We start from the raw sequence: 24,841 nt of genomic DNA, 5'->3' as shown, positions 1-24,841 counted from the left end.
GATGATGTAAGACAACAAAACCCAGTCGTAAAATAAAAATTTTCTCAATTGGAAAAGTGCTGTGATCAGTTATACATTATGACAGCAATAGGTTTATAAATGTGAGTCATAAGAGATAGCCCGTTTTAGGAAATATTATTTAGTTTGTTTAACTTGCTTTAGTATAGATTGAACCCGATATGAAATGGAGGATTGTCTAATGATGTAGATGGGAGATAAACCTATCAAATGAGAAGGAATGATTCAGGCATTGAAAGGAATTAAGCCAACAAAGAAGAATTATGTAAGAATTTAATGGCATTTTTGGTATTCAGAGGATCAGATGGCTGTAAAAGAATGAGTGAAGAAGATCTTACCTTTGAGAGTAAGAGAAGGCTATTTTTATTTTAGGACAAATATTACAAAATTAGTCAGGTTTTAGTAATTTTGAGGGGGTTATGTTAGAAATTTTCAATCAAACTTAATCCTAGTATTAGAAATTCCATGTGGGGTTCTATTTTAGTTGTTTTTATCTAACAATCTTTCAAATTGCCTGTAAATTTTTCAAGATTTTGTTTTTCATCCTTGTGATTAGTAAATAACATTAACATTGGTTGAGATGGTTAGAAAAAAATGTTTATGAGCATGTATAGTATGAGATGATGAGAAAATGAGTAATATCATGAATTACAATGATATTAAAGTTTTTAGAAATGGTTCCTGCAATATCCTGCTTCATTATTGTATGAAAGCCTAAATAAATGATGACTTGAAAAATATGAATTGATCGGCTATCTATTACCTTATGACCAAGTAAAAGAAAGTTAAGCATATGCTTAAAATAAGTCTCATTTTAAGTTTTTACAGGAAACCTACTTTATTTTACTAATCTCATCTATATTTTATCTTAGTGTACTTATTTCATCCTCATTGTGTTCACATGTTATTTCATACTTTCGTTGTACCCGAGACTGCTGCTATTCTTTGACTTGGGAGTCCCTTTGAACAAATTTACCCATCACTTTCTTGGTCCATTACATCCTTTCTTTCTCATACTATATTCTCTCTACCATCATATCTCTACAAAGAAATTTAACGCTCATCCATTTTCTTGTCCTCAGCAAATCACAGTATCTCGCCTCTTTCATACTAGTGCATCATTGCTGCATCCAAAACCCCTTTTTTGTTAACCTGTTCATTCCTCACAATAACTCACCTTTTTTTGTAGCAAAAATTCCTCACCAAAGTATTTTAAACCCCTGTACATACAGGTATATGTATTCAACTTTTATGCTTATCCTGTAATACCTAGTAGCAGATTGAGAGTACCTCTAGTGGGGCGGTCACTTCATTTTCACATATGAACAAAAATAATTTTATAAAATTTATTCCTATAAAAAAAGCTGAAAATCATTCTAAATTTAAAACTAATTGCCCTAATATAGAGAGTGAAATGCATCCTTCTGTAGAGAGTTTTATGCTCTAAGAATAAAAGGTGTTTAAAAAAGGTAAAGTCTGGAGGACGAGTATTGAGTTTGAGTTTTATTAAAACCAAAAGTATTCGGCAACGGGACATTTTTATCCAGTACTAATCCCCTATTATCCACCGCTGGGAATATCCATGTTTCACTTTTATATGTTAATGTGGTTTAAATTATACGCAGCTCTGTTTAATGCCTTTAATGTACATGTTTTTATATAGGTACTCTACATTTTATGAGCAAGATTTTCACCTTTGTATGTTCCCTATTTCCTCCTCCTTTCTCCTATTTGCGCCAAATTCACTCACTGCACAATCCCCCTTGCCATTCCCCTCATAAAATTCTACTTCTCCCTTTTTATACTTATTTACTCTCAGTTTCATTCTCTCTGTTATCCCAGGGCTCTCTGTAGATGTTGGGCTCCAAGACAGCATCAATGCATTGCCAGCAAATAGAAGGACAGGTATATGAACACATCCAATCAACATGCATGCCATACTCATGCTAACAACTCCCCACATTTGTCCTTAAACACACTGAACAGCCACAGTGAAATTGTGCATCTGTGTTTCACATAATACCTTATTTCAAACCATCTTGTTCACTTTTACTCTTGCCTTACTATTTTCATACAACTTTTTCATAGCTTTCAATAATAGATCATTCACTTCTCAAATTTTCTCTATTCATCCTGCCATATGCCTGCCTTATCCAAACCACAATCTAGTTTTTTCATACATCCATACATTTCTCAAGTACATGCTGAAACATAAGCAGATGATCTTTATGTCCCCTGTGATGAATCCACATCCATCCTAATGTTAGGTAATTTTCACATCCTTTTGTTCAACTCTTTCCCTGGTAACACTCTATAGACTAAAATGTCTGTAATTCTTACATCCCATGTTTTCCCTCTTCTTTTATGCAGAGGTACAATTATTGGATTTTTCAAATAGTATTTTCTAGGTACAACTAAAGTTAGTAAGCATAAATAAAACATTATCTCAGGTTAGTTATAAGTAATATTTCCCATGCTTCAACTTGCCACTAAATATTGCCATTTCCATGTGCAAATGTCCTATTATTTAAAATTCTCTCTGTTGCTAAAATCTCACGTTCAATTAAATCAACCTGCATTCATTTTTACCATTTTCTGTATCAACTGTTTTCCAAAAGTCTCTGCATTCATTCCACACATCGTCACCACTCTTGTTCTCTTTTCCATTGGATCCTTTTCTCTCCTCTTGCTTTTTACCAATTTCCAATGTAATTTTGTTCATTAAAAATCATTCTTTGCTTTTTCTCTTCGTGTAAATCATATTCTCGTGTTACTTTCTTTTGCAACATTTTAGTATTGATTCTTTTTCTCTTTTTTAACAGAATATTCAATATAATGTGGTACTAGCTGACTAGTATTACATGATATGGTATATGATGTTAAAAATTGGCTTTTTATTTAAATCTTTAACATTACCAAGCCTCCTCACCTGTAGTTACAGTCATGTGTCCTTTCGTTTGCACCCTTAGAATCTCTCATGTCTTCATTCTACAAGGCATCACCTTTTTATCTCCTGACAACACCGTTTCTGCATACACTCTCAATACTTTCAACAATCATTATATAAACTTTTCAAAGCATCACTCACAATTTTCTTTGTTTTTTTCGTTCCTCTTTATTCAATGTCAGTATTTATTCAAGCATACATTCGTATTAGAATGTTATGCTTTTGTCTCACAAATTTTCAACTTTCATTCACAATTGTAGATGAGTTTACGTGCTATTCACTTTCTTCTCAGAACTACTTTTGAAACTACGAAATAGTTCTCTCTTTCACATCCAGCACTTCTCACTGCCTGGTGTCCTTCATTGATGCTGTTTCTCATCATGCATGAGGGTTCTCCTAAATTAATGCCTTGTGTTTTATTATGTTGAGATTATGGCAATAGTGTTTGCACATTCCCAGATATGTCTATAAAGTTTCCCAATATGACATGAGACAATTTGCAACAGAGAATTATGAATATTGACATAAGACATGGAAATGTTTTGGAAGAAATGTACTTGTATCATTGAATTCCTCCATGGGGAAAAATTGCACTCATTGTCATACGTAAATGGGAGAAGATAGATGGCTTGTTTCTGCATATATAATTTTGATAGAAGTAAGTGAGAGAAGAGCCACGTAGGCAGTTCAGCATTTCTGCCAGCTCACAGGATGAAGAGAGCCTCAGTCATTTAGTGACTCAGCTGGTTATGGCTGGGGAAATGTGATGGACATGAATGTTATCTTCCGGGCTCTGAAAATGATATGGGAAATATTAAGATGTCAAAGCATTTATGCTAGATGGCTCTAACAGGAATAAGAAGACCTTCGATAGCAGGTCTGTCAGGACCTACTGGATCTGTAAGAAGTTGTAGAGGAAAGTATGGACTGTAAACATGTCAAACAACAATGTGTAATAAATACAAGCTGAACTAAAAATTATATTGCATGGAGTAGCCAAGTGCAACATGCCAAAGGAGGAAAATTTTCAAGGTACAATTATCAACATGTACATTGCATACTCTTTTGTGATGGAAATGGCATGATCCTCGTGTATTTCCTTGAACCCCGGAAAATTGTAAACTCTGGATGTATCATTGTGACATGACTAAGCTGGTGCCCAGAATTTTATTTGTCCTTTGTGTGTGTTCCTATCCCTTTTCCTTAAATCTGTTTCTATATAAATGAGTATTTGTTTGCCATTTGGCAGGATTTCGTGTTTGAATGTGTGTGTGAGTATATATATATATATATACACACACACACACACACACACACACATATATATATATATATATATATATATATATATATATATATATATATATATATATATATATATATATATATATATATAAAATCTCTTACAATTTGACAATGCCAGGCTATATACCAGTTCCAAATTGAAGATCATGGAGAAAGTTGCCTTGGCTGTTTCACCATACCTATCACACAGACCAGATTTGGTACATTTGCATTTGCTTTCATTTGTTCAGGCCAATAACCACCAAAAAATAGTTTTGTAGTTGAAGATGTTTTTAATTAAATATTGTTATTTTAATGTTTGATTATTTTGTGGTTGCCATAAAAAATAGGTTTTACTGCTATCCTCTTATGGCTAAATTATCTTTTTCTTGTTTAAAAATGAATTTCATTGATACTTTACGCGTATATTAAGCAAAAATGATCCATTTTCAGAGTAATTCCTTCTGACACCAGCCCAGACAATCATGTATCCTAATGCTATTATTCCATCACCAGTTATTTAAAACTTCCCTCAGCATATTGCAGAAATTATTTTTCATTCTTTTTGTCTTGCCATCTACTAATTTACAGCAAACTACAATTGCAACTTTTTGAATACCAACTACCAAATGTACTCTGAGTCCTAGTAGCATTAACACATTTCCTTCCATGGATCCCAGTCCTCAAATCGAGAATCAACCCTACACTCTGACTATTGTGTGCAACTGTCAACTCGTGACCCCAATGCCAAACTCTTCATATTAATTTCAACAATGTCTCAACTCTAGCACTGTTTCTCAAGTGTACCCACTGGAGGGATGTGCTATTCTATGGAAAACCTCATAAAGTTGAAGCACCAATAGTCCATGTTAAAGTGTGATGCTCATCTCTAGATATGCCATGCACTCCAAGGGTGATGGCCAGTATTCCATTGCCTATACTCACCTTTAGGACATAAATTTGATGTGCTCTCATAACAAGATTATTAGGACTTCTCAAGTTCATGAAGTTTTCAGATTCATGTGACGAAATTGAGTGCTAACGTTTTCAAAGTTTAATTTCAATTGTGACTAAAAGTAATGTTGTTTCATACTCATCATTGCTGAATTTCTTTTTTAGGTATTCATTATTTGCTGTGATAAACCATCTGGGATCATTAGATGCAGGCCACTATACTGCATTCATTCGCCAGCACAGAGATAATTGGTTTAAATGTGATGATCATCTTATCACCAGAGCTAAGATACAGGATGTCCTTGACAGTGAAGGGTATATGCATATTTCATTCATTAATCTTTTGTGATATAAGGTGAAGGTTATGGCTAAAGAGTGGATGTGCATGCTTTTTTCTTATTTGATATTGATATTTTTATTTCAGGCGACATTAGACAATGCTAGAAAGGTATATGTTTTATGTAAATGCATATATGAACAGTTAATCCATACAGTAAAACCTCATTATTCATTATTTCAATCAAACTCATTCAAAATAGTTGTAAAATTCAACTCTACGATCAGTCCCATGCATAAGTCTTACATCTGAAATTTAAAATTGTGAATTGGTCAAATAATAAACAAACATATCATATTTTTAAATTGATTTGCAATGAAAAATATGCTTTACAATGCTCTGTGTAAAGAATGTTATGACTTTCTGTATGATTTGAAATCTCACATATGTTTTATAAATTTCCTTTAAAAACTTCACCATTTAAGTGAGTTGAGTACTTCTGTAGCCTTTTTTCAAAATTTTCTGCCAGTATGCTTTTATTTACATGTGCATTAGGCTTTTCTAGTCAGATATAACTTAAAAACTCTAGTTTTAAAATTTACAAACTTATAGCTGCTATGTTACTTTATTGGTTTTATTATTATTATTATGATAAGCATTTAGAGGTCCGTACAAAAATTAGGATTTGTTTTTCAGCCTTAATGTTGAAATCTTGCTGTTAGCAAGACATGGCAATGTCAATTTCTCGCTGAAAATGTTTTCTTCATAATAAGAGATGCATTCAAATTATAAAGTCTCCTAATTTTTTCCAACAAATGACTTGTACCAGAAAGGTGGAACTTCTGTTACGTATCAACACGATCTTACTGTAGTTGTACAAATTCTTCACCACGTAAATGCTTCTGAGAATGCTTCCATAGGGGTTCCTTCTGTTGACTAGATAAACTGGTTAGTCAGTGGCCGTAGCTTCATGGGTTCATTTTCACATGACTTTCAGCCTTCTTTGGATTGTCATACCCATATATGCAAATTTTTTGCATCTATAACATCATCATGGCATGTCTCACGCAATTGACAAATTGTGATGGATGATAAAACACGCAAGTGGAGAAAACGTATGATTGCATGCCACTCTTGTACTCTAAAAATGCCATGTTTAATTAATGAAAATGATTCTCATGCTAGTGTCAGCTAAACAAATTCTATGCAGTGTATGTTGCTGCCATATATGTCGTATATTCATAAAGAGTGCACATACACATCATGCTCAACCATATTTTACCATCTTCTGAGTCCTAAGAAAAAATTGAGTTAACTTGTAACTTGAATGCACCTCTTCTTATAATTGTAAATCATGGCCTTCCATGGTAACACCATGGCAAAATAATAGGAAGTTAATGTACAAGTGTTCTTATAGCACCTTGTGGTAATCATTGGCATCTGTTGGGGAGATCAAAGGGATGTTGCAATAAATGAAATTATAAAAAGGAAATATTAATCATTTTATAAAAATGTGAAGCAATACTTTTCCATAATACTCAAATTGCCAAGCAATTGGTCAATAGTTCCTCACTGTCTTGATTCACCTTCATCACTAAACTGGATTAATTTTTAATTTTGTTGAAGCTATAGGAAATATGACAAGGCCGAATTAATTACAATAAGTGATCCATTTGCAGGTTAGAGGAGACTAGTACACAGGAATCTCATCCATACCTGGAGTGAATTTCTAGCTAAGATTAAATGCTCTGGTTGAATATGGTAAAAAAAGAATTAGGGTAATATGCTATGTTTGGAGTTAGTAGAAATCGATGATGCTGGTTTTTAGGAGAATGGGAAAAATAATCAACAAATATGGTGGCAAATTAAGTAAAGTCAGCAATAACCTCATCATTTGAATCTTACAATGTTAGGAGGATGGAAGTACTTGCCAATATTATCATTATCCCTACATATAATGCTCTACATTTGTTCAGGTTTATTATTTCCAATAGCCAGTCAGTTGTTATTAAATGTGTTATGTCCATACAAGGTCTGTCCAAAAAAAGATGAGGCTGGTCTTTCTACGCACAGACTGCTTTACGGATCACAATCAGTAAGGTGTCACCTCCTAGTGGTATCTATGAGAAGTAAAACACCACCTTGCATGTGGTCCTATCTTGACTTGCCTTCGCACAACAGTGATTCTTGTCTGAGCTTGCACATGCTTGCTATATAAATTGTTGTGTCTGTTAGAATGAAGGTATTAGTGAAGCAGCACGTGTGCATTGAATTTTGTTTTAACCTGGGGATAAGTTGAACGGAAACTTATGCAATGATTCAAGATAGATAAAAGAGGAAAGGTCAGAGACAAACATCAATGCAAAGATGCTCACGTCAACAGTGTGAATGAGTTAGTACGAGCAAACTGTAGGTTAACAGTCAGGGAGATCGCCAATGAAGTTGAGATTGTATTGGATCATGCTCCACCATTTTGACAGAAATTTTGGGCATCCAGCGCATCACATTGAATATTGTGCCGAGAGTGTTAACGGATGATCGTTCAAAGGATGACCAAAACATCTTAAAAACAGTTGTCATGGGGGATAAAACCTGGGTTTATGGTTATGATATTGAAACCGAAGCCCAGTTTTTACAGGGGAAGGGGCCATCTTCCCCATGAACCAAAAAAGCGTGGATGTCGTGATCAAACATGAAGGTGATGTCAATCATTTTGGTGCGGTTGGGAAGGGATTACTCATTATGAATATGTCCCCAAATATGCAACAATTTCAGAGTGTAAAAATCATTCGCCTTGACTAGGATCTCAGTCAAGGCGAATGATTTTTACACTCTGAAATTGTTGCATTGAAATGCACATTAGCGGATGACTCCGTTAAAAGTTACTGTTGCGGCATTTCCCACAGTTTCTTTGGAATATGTCCCCAAAGGACAAACAGTGAATGGACAGCACAAAATATAGGTTAAGAAAAGGTTAAGATATGTCATGTTGTGGAAGAAACCATAAATGTGGGAAAACAAGTCATGGTGCTTTCATCACAACAGCACACTGGTGCATACATCATTGGTAGTTACCAAGTTTTTGGCCAAAAACAGCACAATGGGGATCCCCCAGCCACCCTACTCCAGCGGACTTTTTCCTATTTCTTAAGTTGAAATCCACCTTGAAAGGACACCAATTTGAAACTATTGAAGACATCCAACAAAATTGTACTGCAGATTTAAAGACTAACCGGAAAGAAGCATTCCAGGCAGCATTCGAAAGCTGGAAAAAATGTTGTGAGCATTGTATTGGCAGTCTAGGGCAGTAATTTGAAGGCAATAAGTGTGATTAAAGGGTAACTAATAAAATGAAGTATTTATTCAAAGTCTCATCATTTTTTGAACAGATCTTTTAGATCTTGTATGTTAAATAATCCCAGTTGTTATTATTATTATTTTAATGGTCATTGAGTAGGCATACTAAAGAGCTGGTCAAACAGGTCACATCGGAATGACACAGTTTCAGGTGTAACATGGTGGAAATCCTTCATGATGGAAGAAGACAAGATCGTATCTGTTTTTCGATGGACAAAAAATTCATTCACTGGGTACTGAGCTTTAGAGGCTAGCCATGCATGCAAGGTTTCTTTTTAAATTTGGCAGAGCTGGTTTTTCTAGTAGTCTGCTGCTGTTAATTAAAGTCATAAGTTACTACCATATGTAGATGTTGGTCATTAATATTTCCTGGGAAATGCATGCAGTTCCATAAAAAGTGACATTAAATCTAGGTAGTTTTTGATGCCATACTTGACAATAAGTACTATATTAGAATATCTTTGGCCAAATTAGTATCAAGATACATATCAGGATGGTATCTTATTCTCTGTTTGTTGATATACTGGGGTGAGGTCAGCTTCTGTGCCCATGATCCAAAATGCATACTTTTCTAAAAGTGTTTTACCATTACATATGAGCTTTTTCCGAGATTTAAGTGAGAGTTGAGGTCTTCCAGAATTGTGGTGCTGCATCCGGGATATAACCTGCTGATGTTGTATATTTTTTAGCATTGCCGAGAGAAAGATTGGGGAAATTTACCTTATCTCCACAATTTAGATGCTTAATCCTTGGTTGTTCTTAAGTCTTAAATTAGCCATTGTGGATTTTCCAGCACTTCTGGTGTATGGACTTTGGGCTGAATATGAATGATACTTATTTTATTTTGTTAGTATGAATGTTTTCACTGATTTTCAATGTTTTTATGAGAAAATAATTTGCAAATAATTGCCTATTCAATCATTTGGAAATGATTTTTATTTTTCAAAGGAGTTCAAACAAGTTTTCCAAATTATTTGTAAAGTGACTGGCAAAAAAAGTTCATTTTACCTGGAAATTCAAAATTTTCATTTAATTTAATAAATTTTTAAAGATTCAAGTCAGGTTAATGAAACTTTGCCGAATGGTGTATTTTTATTTGTTATTTATGTAAAAAAACCTTTTCCTTTAAAGCTGCCAGAATATTTATCAAATGAGATGAAAAATATCACAGTTACCCCTACTTGAACAATCATTTAGAGTGAATCAGGCTCATCAACGTTAATTATTGTTATTTTTTTCTAGATACCTCCTCTTCTACCACAAGCAGATCCTTGAATATGAATAAGAGAGAATGGGTTCAATTAGAAATTGTATCCAGTGTTAGAATGAAACCAATGTATATATATGAGTCTACTGAACGAGGAAGTTCATGGTTGTGATTGCAGGTGTGAAGTGTAATTTGCAATTGATTGATGTGGATGTATCTATTATTATGTCAGTGTAAAATGTTAACATTGTCATTTGCAATGAGGCAGTCTACCAAGCAGTGCTAAATGTCTGTACATGATCTAATTAATGTCTACCTTATCAGTTCATGTTAAATATGATTGTGATTGAGGAATTACTATTGGTACATCTTTATGTAATGTGATGATATGGACTGCTTACTGTAAAACACTTCCTAAATACTTAATTGTAAAAAAAAAAATTGCGATTCGAAATTTGGCTGGTAGGTTGCAAAATTGTTATCTTATTTTGGTGTTTTCAAGTGGTTTGCAATTTATGGACATTTGAAATCACCGAAATTATAAAAAGTTAATTATGAGGATTGATTTTTTTCTGATTGACTATTGCTGATATTCAGTTATCAGGTCAGTGCTCACCTCTTAAATCTCTTCATAAGAAAATGTCGCGAGTTTTTATTATCAACTAGCAGGAATTTTGCAATGTCATCTTCTCAGTCGAATTTACCACTATGTTTGTTACTTGTATTATTTATGTTTTAACTTGAAAGGAAAAATCCTTTTGGGTGTGTTCTCCAGCGAAGATATTTATTATGTTTTTTATAGAATTTCTAATTAAAGGCGAAATCATATATGTATTTACTTTTGTTAAATTCACTGACGAAGGAACTGTATCTATTGGAGAATGAAATAAGACTGTTAATTATTTTATTTAAGAATAAATCACTTCTAAATAAGGCTAACTGGGCCATAAAATGTATCAGTGAAACTGTGTGTTATGAATTGTTGAATCCATTAGTATTCTGCATTGTGCACACACTAAAATCCTTTGCACAATCATAAGTTTTATTATTTATACCTCCCGCCAAATTTAAACGAATTTTGGAACACATATGAGATTCCGAATGAGGTAAGTAGTTTACGTTTTAATAAAAATTAATGAAGATCTGGTTTTCTATTTCCAAGTTTTGTGGGACATGATAATAAACATTAACTTTTCGTTCGCGCCTGGTAATAAGGAGAAACGAAAGCTAATGTAAATTCAACGCTGAACCGTTGAAAATATTTTCTAATAACACAAAAAAATGGGAAAAATATTGAGATGCATCTTTATCTATAATAATCAGTAATTATTTTCGGTTTGGTGAGTATTAAGTGGATTTCTACGAATGGTTCTACGAGCTGCTATGACTTAGAAACAAAATGGCGCATTTGCTACTTCATTTAGAAAATCTGTAGGGAGAAAGACGTCTGTAATCGCTGTATCACTTCCGGTCGTGTGTGGTGCATTTTATAACCGAAGATTCGTCAGCTGATTTCTAGAGAAAGAAAATTTCTAATAATTTGAGAAAAGCATGTCAAAATCCAAAAGAATTGTAAGTGTTTGAATGAAAAAGAAATTTTTGACGTTATCCTTGTCGGTGTTTATTTTACTTAGTAATTAATAATTTAGCAATAATTGGGTTGTAAATAATAAGAAGCAAACTAAGAAGAGTAAGTTAACAGAATGTTTGCTTTTCTCAATGAAAGAAGGTCATACCTTAACAGAGGGAAATAATACGTATCAAATGGATTACACTACTTTCTATGTTACTTGCGATATCATTGTAAAAGGAATAAAATTAGTAAGTATAATAATGTTGAATTTCTTGTTTGTCTTCAAAACACTTTCACAACTAGACGGTTCGTGTGCAATCCCCCGAGGGAACGAAAAGGGTTGAGATAGGCCCGTATGATACCACTAAGCTGCTTTATGAGAAGGTGAGAATGTCCATATTTTTCGCCGGTTTTCTTTCTTTACCTTTAATTATAAGTTCTGACATCCTCGGAACTGTCACATTCCTGATTGTAAGTTTCATTGTGCTTATAAGGATATGTTTTCTGGTTGAAAAAAACGTAGATACACTGAATCAAACTTTTACATTCTATGTTGACGTTCTGTTCATGATAATGACGACTCCATTCTTACATATAAATAGGTACATGATGCTTTTGAGCTGACTGGCTTTGGTTTTGCGCTTTATCGGAATCGAGACAAGAAAGACGAATTGATTTCGTCTCGTAGCCATACAGTGAGGGATTCACGATTGGCTCATGGAGATATGATTTACCTCTGCCCTCTTAATGGCACTTTACTGCATCCTAACAGCCCTTCTCTAAGCGATTATTGTGGTAATACAAGTAAGTTGTTTGAATAACTATTTTGTAAGTAAGTTTGTAAAATTCATTGATGTGTATAATATGGCATGGTTTCACAACATTGCTGAAAAATTCGAAAGGTGGCTTAACGTTTAACCACGACTGTGATTTATGTTAGGCGGAGAAATTGTACAGGGAAGCTCAAATCAGGAAGCATTTGAGAGAAAGCCATCCTCCAGCTCTTTGAATCAGTTAATTTCAAACCCTTCACGAGATGGAATAACCAACAAAATCACTGCAAAGGAAGATGATGTGGATTTGCAGCTTTGGAAAATGGATGGAAAAGTACAGCGTCAAAGAGATAGAAAGCTGTGAGTACTTTGCTAACATTGGTGATTAATTATAGGTATTATCATTCTTTTGAAGGTGAACGTTTAAAGATTCAACGATGAGTCTACGAAAGAAACTTGAATTGATTGGAAACTATGTAGTCTTTAAGGTAACATGAAATTTTAAATGGTGTTCTTTTATTTTACTGGTGTTATCAGTGTTGTAACACCTGAAACAAGACACTACTTGTGAATCATTTTTGTGTGTATCCTCATCTCATTTGTTTACTTTTGAGAAGATAGGATATCTAGGAAGCTAAGTCTTTACCACAAGTTAGAAAACTTAAATTGCCTTCTTTTTATTTTTCTGCTTTAGCAGAATAAATTCATTGTCTGTGCTAGTGATTTTTCCCACATCTTTGATTAATATTTTGCCATAATTAATTTAGCATGTTGATTAACCTAGTAAAAAGTTCACCTGATTTGGGATTCAAAAGCCAGACCTTCCATTTGCAAAAAAAATGCAGAACCTAATACTGCTCAGGATTTTAGGTTAAAATTGAATTTTTTTGATGCATTGAAGCTAAATTTTATATTATTTCCTCTGTATTCTGTAAGGAATGGACTAAGAATACTAATATTGATCATGGTTTAAGTTCTCCTCATCGTAAATTAATATCAGACATCTGGTAGATGGCCATTGAATAAATATAATTGTATAGGTTCATGGCCATATCAAATATTTTAGTTTGTAATTACGATACAGTTTATGTCTAGGTGTCTTCATGTCAATTGTGAGTAATGAAATTCATTTATTGCCCTATTTAAGATTAGAGTCTGATGCCTCTTTGAATAGTCTATCTTTAGTGAATCCAAGAGGAAAGTCATTATATATAGTTACTTCAAATTCACCAAACGCTACCTTAGTATTATAATGCAACAATTTCAGAGCGTAAAAATCATTCGCCTTGACTGGGACTCGAACCCAGATCCCTCAATATCCGGTCGAGTGCTTTAGCCACTTAAGCTACCGAGGCGTCCTCTTAAACTCTGAAATTTTGGGGCTTTTTTAAAGGAACTAGATGTTATGACGAAATACCGTACATACAATGTCACATGCATTCGTAGTCGTGTGCGAGGCGCCACTGTCCACGAGGTTAAAAGCCAACTTTAAACACGTATGGTGTTTTCCCTTTGACAAATTCCAAAGAAACTGCGGGAGATGCCGCAACAGTAACTTTTAACGGAGTCATCCGCTAATGTGCATTTTAATGCAACAATTTCAGAGCGTAAAAATCATTCGCCTTGACTGGGACTCGAACCCAGATCCCTCAATATCTGGTCGAGTGCTTTAGCCACTTAAGCTACCGAGGCGTCCTCTTAAACTCTGATGGCTCTGAAGGCGTCCTCCTAAACTCTTTTAGCGGATGACTCCGTTAAAAGTTACTGTTGCGGCATCTCCCGCAGTTTCTTTGGAATTTAGCTACCTTAGTATTAGTAATTCTAGTTGGCATTGGTTCTCAACATTCACTAATCCTGTGATAGATTTATAGTTTGCTGATTGTTCAAGTATATTTTCTCCAATTGTAATCAGTCATGGACTTTTCATGAATTTTTTAATTAATCTTCCTATGGGGTGACATTTTTGCTTGGAAATAGGCTTCCTGAGACTTCTCAGTGTTGAGCCCTAGTAAGTGATTGTACCTGTATGATCGAGATATGCCTATCTATAGTTGAAAAGGGGATAATACTGGTGAGTACCTGAAAATAATCAATGATCAAATGTCTTTCTTTTTATCATTGGGCTGAAAAATATACAATGAAGGCTTATTTGTAAAGTTGTTCCCCAAATTTCCTACAGTTCACACATAGACTTTTTCTCTTCACAAATGTAAAGAAACACCTTTGTTGAAATTGCTTTTCACCATCAGAAGCAGGTGTAGGCAAGCCGAACATGTTTCTACTTGCAATAGCTGCCACCTATTCATATCAGTGGAGTTCGTACATTAGGTAATAAGCTGGCAGGTTAACAAAATAAAATTTTTGCGCTATACATTATTTTGATAGTGTTTATACATGGCTTACAATTTGACAATCATCATACCTATTTTAGGCAATAAAAACCCATTTGCTTCTGGTAGCATTACTATCCATAGGTCTCCTCACTACTTCTAATGCTTGTTTGCCATTCACGTTACCAGTCTTCACATCAATGGCCTCTTTCCATTGCTTCTCCTGTGAATGGATTACTCCCTCTCCTGCAGTTTCAAGAACAAGTGTTTCTCCACTTGTATTTCAGACCAGTGTGCTATAAGGGCAGTCCGTGGGGATTCCATGTTGAGTGGTGTGGACCTTCTCTTGTCTCTGAATTCTCTTCTCAGGGTTACCCCACTTCTTGCACTAAGGATACCTGGAGTTGTTAAACCTCAGATTCAGGATTAGTCTCCTTGATGTTGTTCATTCCTTTCTTGCTCATTGGCGTCATTACCAGTGACCCACCCCTCCACTTGAAATATCTACTCTTAACATTATTCATGCTGTTCAAGCTTGTTAGCTCTTTTTAAGTGAAAAGATCTACTCCCCCAACTCAAATCTTGACTTATTTTGACCTTACCATTGCCAGAAATGGTATTATTTATTCCTGTGGGAGGGTTGGGAACAATATAATTTTCAGAGTGGGTTTCCAGTTAACTTCCTTCAATAGTTACTGCCCTTTGCCTGGCAGCCATAGGCTCTCCGGTATTCTATGCCTCTGTGCTCCATGTTCCTTCCATGTCTCACTTCAAATCGAGTAGTGAGAATGATTGCTTCTCAAGGGCACAGGTTCCAAAGCTGACAGTAGACAGAAGATTCTGTCTAGAACTTAAGTGGCAATCCAGATTGAATATACATGCAATATCCATGCATGTTAGTTTCCACTTTTCTGCCAAAGTATTTTCCCTTTATAGCATTGTGAAGTACAAAGAGACATAATGCAGGATACTGCACTCTTTCAGATTGGTCATGAATGAATGATTTGTATACTCTTTGCTATTGTGAGCCTGTAGCTCTCTCTTATGATACCTTAGTGCAGCTCTACCTTGACTGGGAGGTTTTGGAACTCATAAACAGTATCAATTTTATTCCAGACTGGGATGACTTTTATAAAATTGTCAGTAAATGTGACAAAGTACGTATAGCTCCCTGTAGACTTAGGGAAATTGGGCCAACCAATACAGAATGTACTCACTCCAGCACATTGTTTGTCTTATTCTTGCATTCATCTGGGAATGAAAATCATCTTGTATTCTTTTTTTATAATAGATACATATTCTTATGCCTCACTCAGGCATTGTTGTCAAACTTCAGCTTATGCAAAAATCTTTTTCAAGTTGTAGTAGTAGTAGTACTAGTTTTAGGGGAGGCAACCAACAGCTGAGGTCATTTGCACCATTAGGGATGGAGAGGAAAGGATGAAGGGTGGAGGCACCCAACATTGGCGTTAGCCTACTCTTAACGAAAGGCTATGAGAGGTCCGCTGCTTATCATCCCATTCGACGGACGGCGTACTCACTCCGGGATTCGAACCCCGGCCCTCTGGGTGGGAAGCCAGGAGTTCAGCTACTGCACCATCCCAAACCCAATCTTTTTCAAGGCACCTCAATTTTGTTATGATAGAATAAGAGTTATTTGTGACTGTCAGTGAGATGCAAACAGCTGATGTTTACATGCCATTATCTTTACTGTCTCACCATGAGTTCCAATTTTAAGACATTTCCCCTCTAGCATCCTCTGTGATATTATATTATTCTGCAGTTTTGGTGCACACTAGGCATCTCTGAAATCTATGTCCCATCTTTTTTCCCAGATCTTTCATCTGTTTCTCATTCATTCATGGATTATTTTCTCACTTCTCTGTGGTTTCAGTTCATGATTAAATCAAATGTACAGATTTCATCGTATTTTAACTTAGGACCACCCTTTATATTTCTGTGCAAGTCTGTGATCATGCTGAAATGCATGCATGACTGCATGCATGTATTTCATCATGACACACTTCAATTTTCTTCATGTTGACTATCTAGTTGAGAAACATAGTTCACTGCAGTAATCTATAGCTCATGGAAGCAAGCCTCAGCAATTGTTTTCCACCCTTCATTGTCTAATGGGTGCTGATGTTGTCTAAATATGAGCCATGTACTAATGACAGTAAAATAATTAGAATGGAGGAAACTGTTTCAGGCTTTATTTTATGGAGGTGATTCATCATGTAGATTTTGGGAATAGCTAGAGTTCTTATCATAACTCTTCAACTCATAAAGGGATTATGGGTGGAATACTTGGTTCATCTTCCTGAGAATTTCTTCGTTATCTTCCTAAACAATCATCCCTTCCAACGTACAGTGCATAAATGCAATGTGCATACTTCGTTTCCCATGAAAACATTTCATCTCATTTACATTGGGACTACAAATTTCTTCCATGAATACTGCCAGCATGTAGTCTCTCTTTGATCGCAACATATCTCTGACTTGTGATAGTTCTCCTTTTTCTACTCCACAATATGCCACACAAAGTGAAATTATTATGTTTGCTTAATTTATTTCGAAGTGAGTCATTAAACTCCACACTTTCCAATCTAGGCTCAGCAAACCTCTCTGGGCTGGCCCAGGCTTTTTCAAGTGTTTATGTTGCACAGGTAGACATGGCTTCAGGCAGAGATGACTGTTGACAAAGCCCTTCAATCTACCAACAATAATGTCCTAAAAAACAAAGTCAAGAAAATGCTTACATAAAATCTAGTTTTTTAAAATTATGATCAAACCTTCTTCCAACAAAAACTGCATTTAAGAAGTAGGCACTTCACAGTCATAATTTCTTCCTTGATATTTGGGGTTTTATCATGTCTCTTATAAATGAGAGAGATCAATATTATAATAAAATGTAAAAACTCTATAAACTTTTACAAAACAACAAATGTAAAGTTAATTTGTATAATATCCAGGGCTGTTGTGACACCACTATGAATAATTAACACATGTAGAAAGTATTTACATGATATTGATTATTAATACTTACATTTGAGAAAACCACAGTTATCAACCCAAAGGGTGTTTTGATAAGCAAGTGTTGAGCTCACATAGTACTAAGCCTAAGCCTAATGGCATGTGAAATTCATGCACTAACAGGTAAAAATCGGGGCCCAGTTCTTTATTTCCTGTACTGCCTGTGGTTTCCCAGGAAGATCTAGGGCCTAAAAAATCACACAGCTTGGGTAGAGCTGTGGGTGCCAAAAGGCATCCATGGGATTTGAACCCAGGTTCTTGGTCATCAGCCTAGCACTCTACCACCATGTCCCCAAATTTATATCAGTAGTTTTAATAAACAAACATGGTCTCGTAGTTCAGGGAAGATAAAAAGCAATGGCATTGCTCTAAGAAGTGACTTTTCTGTAAATAGTAATGTAAGTTTTTGGAAAAGAAATTTAGTTAGAGTTAGTAAAAGAGTAATCAAATGTAAATCATGATTGTTCATTCTTATTGTATTGTGTATTCAGTGGAGGTGAGTGAAGAAAATTTGTAGTGGCCATTACAGGTCACCTGGAATTTCATAAATAAAATGACAAAAATAAGATTTGACAACTTGCTAAAATGTTACTTAAGCTACTAAAAATGGAATCAATAATGGAGCTGGAGAAATGAGGTCTACCAGTTACAAGAAATATGAACTGTCCATCATACCTCCACAATAATTATATGTGGTGGAGTGGGTTCTACAAGAACTTAACCGCACGGGGGTGAATCAAAATGGAGAAGAGGACTCCAGCAGTGGCCACCCCATCTTTTCCAGTAAGATGGGAAGCCATTTGATGCCAGGAAATGCCATGAAACCATTAGACAATCAAGCTAAGAAGCAAATCTGTAAACATTCAACCGTGATGGCCCAACTAGGAAGATAGCATGAATTGCTGTGAAGATGTCTATGAACACTTCCAACGTTTTTAGTTTGGAAGATGATATCATGAACAACTAAATTGCGGTAGAAAGGGTGAGTAAGGCAACAAAAATAACTGAGAAAAGTGGGATTGAAGGTAATTGTCTGGAGCTAATGGAGGAAATCTGGAAGCACCTAAGTGCATGAGGAAGAGGTATGACAAGTTTACTTCCAAGCCATTATAATAGACAGGAAAGACATCATGAGGGTAAGAGGAGTGAGGTAGTCAACATTAGTCTACAAGGATACTTCAGTGAGCATACCATTTGAGAAATGAAAAAAATATCTTTCTGTATTCAGAAAGCCATAGAACTGTAATGCCAAAGGATTATTTAACCTTATTAAGTGAAGTGCTGGCTGAGTTGCCTTATCTTTCAACCAAAATAGAAATATCAGGAACCTTGGTCGATTATCATACACTACGTTATATGACGACTCACAATGATTCATCTAATCTGATACCAAACTTGTGAAACTTACTGAAGAAATTAAGCAAGCCGATAGTATTCACCATCCTAGAGTTGAAATCTGATTATTTTTATTACTGTTGTTATTTAGGTTATTGTTAAAGTTGTTGAAGAGTCTTATAGATGAACAGCAATTTCTATCCCAGAAGGTCTTCCAAATCACTATGATGCCATTTGGGTTGCAAAAATGCACCAGCAGTTGCTGAACCAAGTTGTTCCATCAGGGTGTATTGGAGGAGTATGCTCTTTACTAGTGGATGATGTTCTAATCCAAAGTATGGCATTCGGAGAGCATCCTGCCCATTTGTCAGAAATTCTAAGATTTTAAAATTCATGAGTTGATATCAACTAAAGAAATGTCAATTCACCTCCCCAAGAGTGGAATCCTTTGGTCACACTTTCACAAAGGAGGAGTTGGAGAGACAACCTGAAAATAATGGGGACAATAGAAGATGCAGATTCAGCTTAAAACCACATGCCAAATATATTATTCCATTTCAATTTTGTCCTGTCATTCATCATATTATGTGGTCTGTGTGGATGTTTTACTAGTTTTTATACTGTTCTTTGAAGGGATTTTTTGTTTACTATTACAACTGTTATAGATCTGCCCATTCACGTTTACTCCCAAAAGCCTATCAATTCTCCTTAAATATCAGAATCAAAACAGGACAGAAACCAAGAACTGAACTAACACCAACTGTAGTGGAAACTAACTCATCACAGATGTGTACCATCTACACCTGAAGCGTTCCCATTTTTTGAAAATTTTGACTTCATTTAATCTACATATCTTTTTCTTCCTCATTCTGCCCAGCATCGCCTATAGTTTTCTAGACCTCACTTTTTCCAAATGCTCACTACTGTTATAACTTCATTTTCACTCAGTTTAACTTTCTTAAATTTGTTTTCACCCCTGACTTCACTTAAATCTCAAGCAATTTCACCACTCTCACTCTTTCATACAATTATGCCTTTTCTTATGTATGCTTTATTTCTTTTTACCATTATATAACCTAATTTCTTATTTTATTTGAAATTATTCTGTATTTTTTCTTCTTCTGCGATTGGCATTCCATCTTTACCATATCTCATGGGATATTTGCATTCAGTCTATTTCTCATTGTAAACTATTTGTGATATCTATCAACAAAACTTTTCTCACCTATGCATTTCACTTTTACAAAAGGTATATTCCCCAGGTATGACTAAATGGCTGATGGCTATTGATGAGCTCATTTATATCTTCCAATCACTAATGCAAACAAGATAAGAAAGAAGATATCTAACTATCAAGTTTATTTCATCTTCAACGAACTTACTTCCTACCTCTTCTATGATAATATAAATAATTGTCATAACAAATAAAGATAAATAATTGAGCCAAGAGGGTCATTTTATTTTCTTTTTTTGAATTGAAAACTATCATGTACTGTCATGAAATTGTAGTAATATTTAATATATTTTGAGCTGTCATCTCAAGGATTGGTAGCTGTTTCTCCTTTGGTGCAAAATTTTGAATTTCAATGTTAGATTTTATGAGAGAATTCAGTTTATATCTCAAAGCAATGGATATAATAGTAGAAGACCAAATCTTTATAGTTTTGACGCCCATCCCTGATATTTTTGGTTTATTTTTAAAGAATTGATGAAGAATATTTTTATTCTTGTCAGATGCCGACATGGACCAAATGGCTGTTGTGTGCATTGCTCACCCCTTGAGCCTTTTGATGAAGTTTATCTAAAAGAACAAAATGTGAAGCACTTGTCCTTTCATGCATATCTCAGGAAGTTGACTGCAGGAGTTGACAGGTGAGTTACTGTTATGTATTGATGAAGCTCTCCTATATTGTTATGCAGGGTGCATTAGAAATACCTGATGGTTACGTCAACCTAATTATCTGCTTTAATGCTACAAAATATCTTTATGTTTACGGTTGTATTGCTCAGTGCTCTATAATATGTTGTGGAGATGCATTTGATACGTATAGTTTGTAGTGTGACTTGCAATATATTAATTGGCTTATTGGCCCGTTTTATTTAATTTTTTTAAGAATCAGGGATGAATGCCACTAAACAGTAACTTGTTGGAGTGGTACCCGGCCATTCTGTAAACATATCCGTTAAATGAGTCACCTATATATTGACATTGACTCAAAATATGAGAAAGGGGCTCCAAGGGATCCAGTACATTACTCCCAAGATTCATCTAGGGTATTGTTTCCTGTATTCTGTGAATAGATGATTATTTAGGGCACCAAGTTTTCCCAAACATGATGCTCCAAAGGTACCCACACTGTCCGACACCAATTATACCAATCAGTTAATCTCTGTTTGTTTTTACTATCAATACCAGTTCCATTCAAAAGTAATCATGCATATTTATTTCTGGAGAAAGTTCTATGTGCAGCCGTTGTGCTTTCTGACTAGTAAAACTCGTGCTATATCATTTTGTGTCAGATTAATACATATATGGTTTTTATGATAAATGCTTCTTTAAAGGAAACATTGCCAGGATATGAAAATAGGAACAGATGAATATAAACTTATGCAAACTTATGTTAGAATTGCTGTTAAACATTAGTTCGCCTTGTTTCTCTCACCTTGTACCATAATCAAAATGAGACCACCCCTAAAACTGCCATATGTATATGAATTATCATGCAAAACAGATGAAAATTGGATTTTTGGCCAACTTTTCAGGTGAACTGGTCCACTGTGGAGGGTGGGTCTGTAAGCCATGGGGGTACCAAGAGGCTCTTGGATCCCCCTGAAAAAAAACCAATATTACACCTATGCACAGTCATGTGCTGCACTTGTGTTTCAACAGGATGGAGCAACTGCTCTCACATCTTGACTTTCCATGGCAGTTCTCAAAGAATGTTTACTGGCAGAGTTAATTCTCATTTCGGGAATGCCAACTGGCTCACATGCTCACATAATATTTCAACACCAGATAGTTTTTTGTTGGGCCAGATAAAAAGCAAACATTGTACCCAGCTGATAACACTATTTCAAAAAGTGTAGCTTTGGGAGTGTATTCAAAGAAGCTCTATAAGCCTCAACCTTAAGTATTATCATCATACTTGTGATTCCCATGACAGAAATGCCTGGTACATAATGGAAATCGCCCATTTAGTGCCATTTTCAAAAAATGTTGTATTACAATAACGGTGCAGTGGAAGCTAGAATGTATTTATCAAAATCAATAAAATTTGTGCATTTATTTTGAAAAGTTATTTCAACAGAAAAACCATTAGGTGTTTTTGACACCCTTTTCTTTAATAATTACTTTCTTCTATTTTTTTATTTTTGGAATGCAGTGTTAGGGTGGAACAGAAATCTTGTTTTAAAATAATTTAAAAAAAATAAAGTCTAGTGCACTAGATTCTCTTGTGTCTTGCTATGAAGCATAATATATAGCTATAGGATCATTTTAATTAATTTAAATCAAAGTTAGTAGTTTGCTTTTTTGATTTCTTACAAGAAATCTCAGCATCAGAATCAAGTTAAACAATGATCTGAGAAGTCTAATTTATCAGTATCAAAACATGCATTGTTAGCATTATTATTTTGATAAAATGCAACCAGAGCTATGGTCATATTGAGCATTCAATGCCATCGTTAAAATAAAAACCAGACATTCATTCAGAATGTGATTTGAGTACAGCTGAGCTAAAAAGTAGAATAGTTAAAAATGCTTTCATGGCCGTAGGAATTCAGTAATTAGCTTGTTAATGTAGTTAACTTATGAAGTGGCACTCCAAAATGTCTCATAGCATTGCACATGACTTCCAAATTTACCTTAGCCTTGGCTGGTTTTTTTTTCGGTAATTAATGTAGGAGTAAACAAATATTTCAGTTCGTGTTGTACAGTGTAACCTCCATTCATCATTTTTCTGTATGCATTTGAGAGAAACAATTGATCCAGAATAATGATCCTGGAGTTTATGTATTATGAATAAATATGTCATATTTTTGTATATTCATTTATTAAATCAAAAAAGGGATGCGTGTAGTAATGGCACTATTGTTGTTACTTTTACAGTTCAAATCTCACAAGCACTTCTATTAAAAAACTCATATTTTGAATTGTCCCTTTTCAAAACAAATAACTTTCAACTCATTTGTAATAAGTTGGGGGAATTTTTGTTTTGATGGCATGCCCTTTACCATTACACTGGTTGACCATATATCCCAATTTATTTTTAGTGTCATAGTGCAATTATTGCCAGTGGAAGCGTGCTATCGTTCAAATGGGACACTCAGTATTATTTTATATTTATCAACATAATCACTAACATTTTCCCCTAGTTCCCCAAAATTAATCAATAAAATGAATTTAACATTGGATTACTGTGCAGATTATTTCTTTCTGCCACATGCTGTGGTTGGAATGATAGTAGTTTGAAATTGTTCAAATTTAAGCTGTTTTAAACCTTGAATTTGATTAGGATGACTTTATTCAAATCGTTTTTTAATGTTAAAAAGTCACCATATCACTTCTCATGGCTAAGACAAAATGTGATGGCCCACAGGTGTGAAGCAAAAGTAGTTCAAATGCAATTCAGTTCACATTCCATGTTCTCTTTCACGGTGGCATGAATTTCTGACACACTTTTTTAAATCATACTTACCCATAGATAAAGGAATAATTGTCTTTGATAAGCTTCAATTTAAATCAAGGCATGGTGATTGTTATTAAATATATTTCTTTACGTAGTGGCTATGAGTATTTTAATAAATAGTTTTTTGCTATTCAAAATTTTACAATTAATTATTCTTGATATATGAATTACTACTTATTTTAATGCATTTATAAGCACTCTAAAATAATCTTTACACTTCTCATGAATCATTGATTAAGATGGCTTGGTGACTAATTACAGAGCGGCAATGAGTTTGCGCCTATCTTCTTTTGGTTGGCCTACCTCTGAAATCTACTTAATGATACTTGCGGAGTGTGAATATTGTTATGTGGAAGATATAATTGAGTGTTGATTGAGAAGAAAACATTCTCAATGATAGGAAGTACAGAAGTGTTGAACTAAAAGAAATAAACCTTTAATTTGGCATTATGGGGTCATTCAAACACACTACTTGAAAAAATGGATGTGTGCATTTGATGTACCTCTGACATTTGTTTGTCTCTATAGATTCACTTGAGGCAGCAGGAAAAGTAATTGGTGATATACAAGTGAATAAGAATATTATGCCTCATCCTTTATTCTATTGTTTTGTTAAGAGACATGTATGAGGAATATTATGGTATCACTTTTTGACATTGTGTATCGTTTAAACTGTTGGTCACATTTACGACCTATTTTTACCAAACAAGAGATAATTGCAACAAAGACAAGTATTCAAAGCTGTTATGATGTGTGGCCTGGTTGTAAGAAATTGTGGTGTATTGTGTGTGCAATTCAGAAGTTGTTCCCGAGAATGGTTTACTTTGGTTGATTTTGGAGGTCTTTATGTTGGTTGCCATAATTTCATGGTGGATAGTGAAAAGACTGCCTCTCACGTTCACCTCATGATCAATCAACTCAATACAACCCATAATCCCTCCATTTTAGTCCATATTGAAGTGATTAATATCTGCCCTTGAGCAAATAGGAATCTTGAAGATATTAGCTCAGTGATGACTTGTGTCAAGAAGAAAGAATGGAAATGATAATCATTTTGAGTCCTGT

At 34.7% G+C, this 24,841-nt stretch overlaps 2 protein-coding genes across 2 annotated transcripts in view; both read left to right on the top strand.

Moving 5' to 3' along the window:
• Positions 1 to 11,065, top strand: part of not (ubiquitin carboxyl-terminal hydrolase nonstop) — a 37,152-nt gene extending 26,087 nt beyond the window's left edge. The window contains exons 8-9 of the mRNA XM_071587493.1: positions 5,369 to 5,518; positions 10,080 to 11,065. Coding sequence (XP_071443594.1) covers positions 5,369 to 5,518; positions 10,080 to 10,122 — 193 coding nt within the window. The 3' untranslated portion in view covers positions 10,123 to 11,065. The remainder of the gene's footprint in view (positions 1 to 5,368; positions 5,519 to 10,079) is intronic.
• Positions 11,066 to 11,493: 428 nt separating this feature from the next.
• The window catches only part of Npl4 (nuclear protein localization 4), a 68,981-nt gene continuing 55,633 nt past the window's right edge, over positions 11,494 to 24,841 (top strand). The window contains exons 1-5 of the mRNA XM_071588266.1: positions 11,494 to 11,616; positions 11,921 to 12,001; positions 12,220 to 12,421; positions 12,558 to 12,750; positions 20,823 to 20,960. Coding sequence (XP_071444367.1) covers positions 11,596 to 11,616; positions 11,921 to 12,001; positions 12,220 to 12,421; positions 12,558 to 12,750; positions 20,823 to 20,960 — 635 coding nt within the window. The 5' untranslated portion in view covers positions 11,494 to 11,595. The remainder of the gene's footprint in view (positions 11,617 to 11,920; positions 12,002 to 12,219; positions 12,422 to 12,557; positions 12,751 to 20,822; positions 20,961 to 24,841) is intronic.

Source organism: Hetaerina americana, unplaced genomic scaffold, assembly GCF_022747635.1.
Source record: "Hetaerina americana unplaced genomic scaffold, ioHetAmer1.1.p SCAF_3, whole genome shotgun sequence".
Taxonomy (NCBI): Eukaryota; Metazoa; Arthropoda; class Insecta; order Odonata; family Calopterygidae; genus Hetaerina; species Hetaerina americana.
Note: the sequence above shows the minus strand (reverse complement) of the source record. Positions and strands in the feature narration are given on the sequence as shown.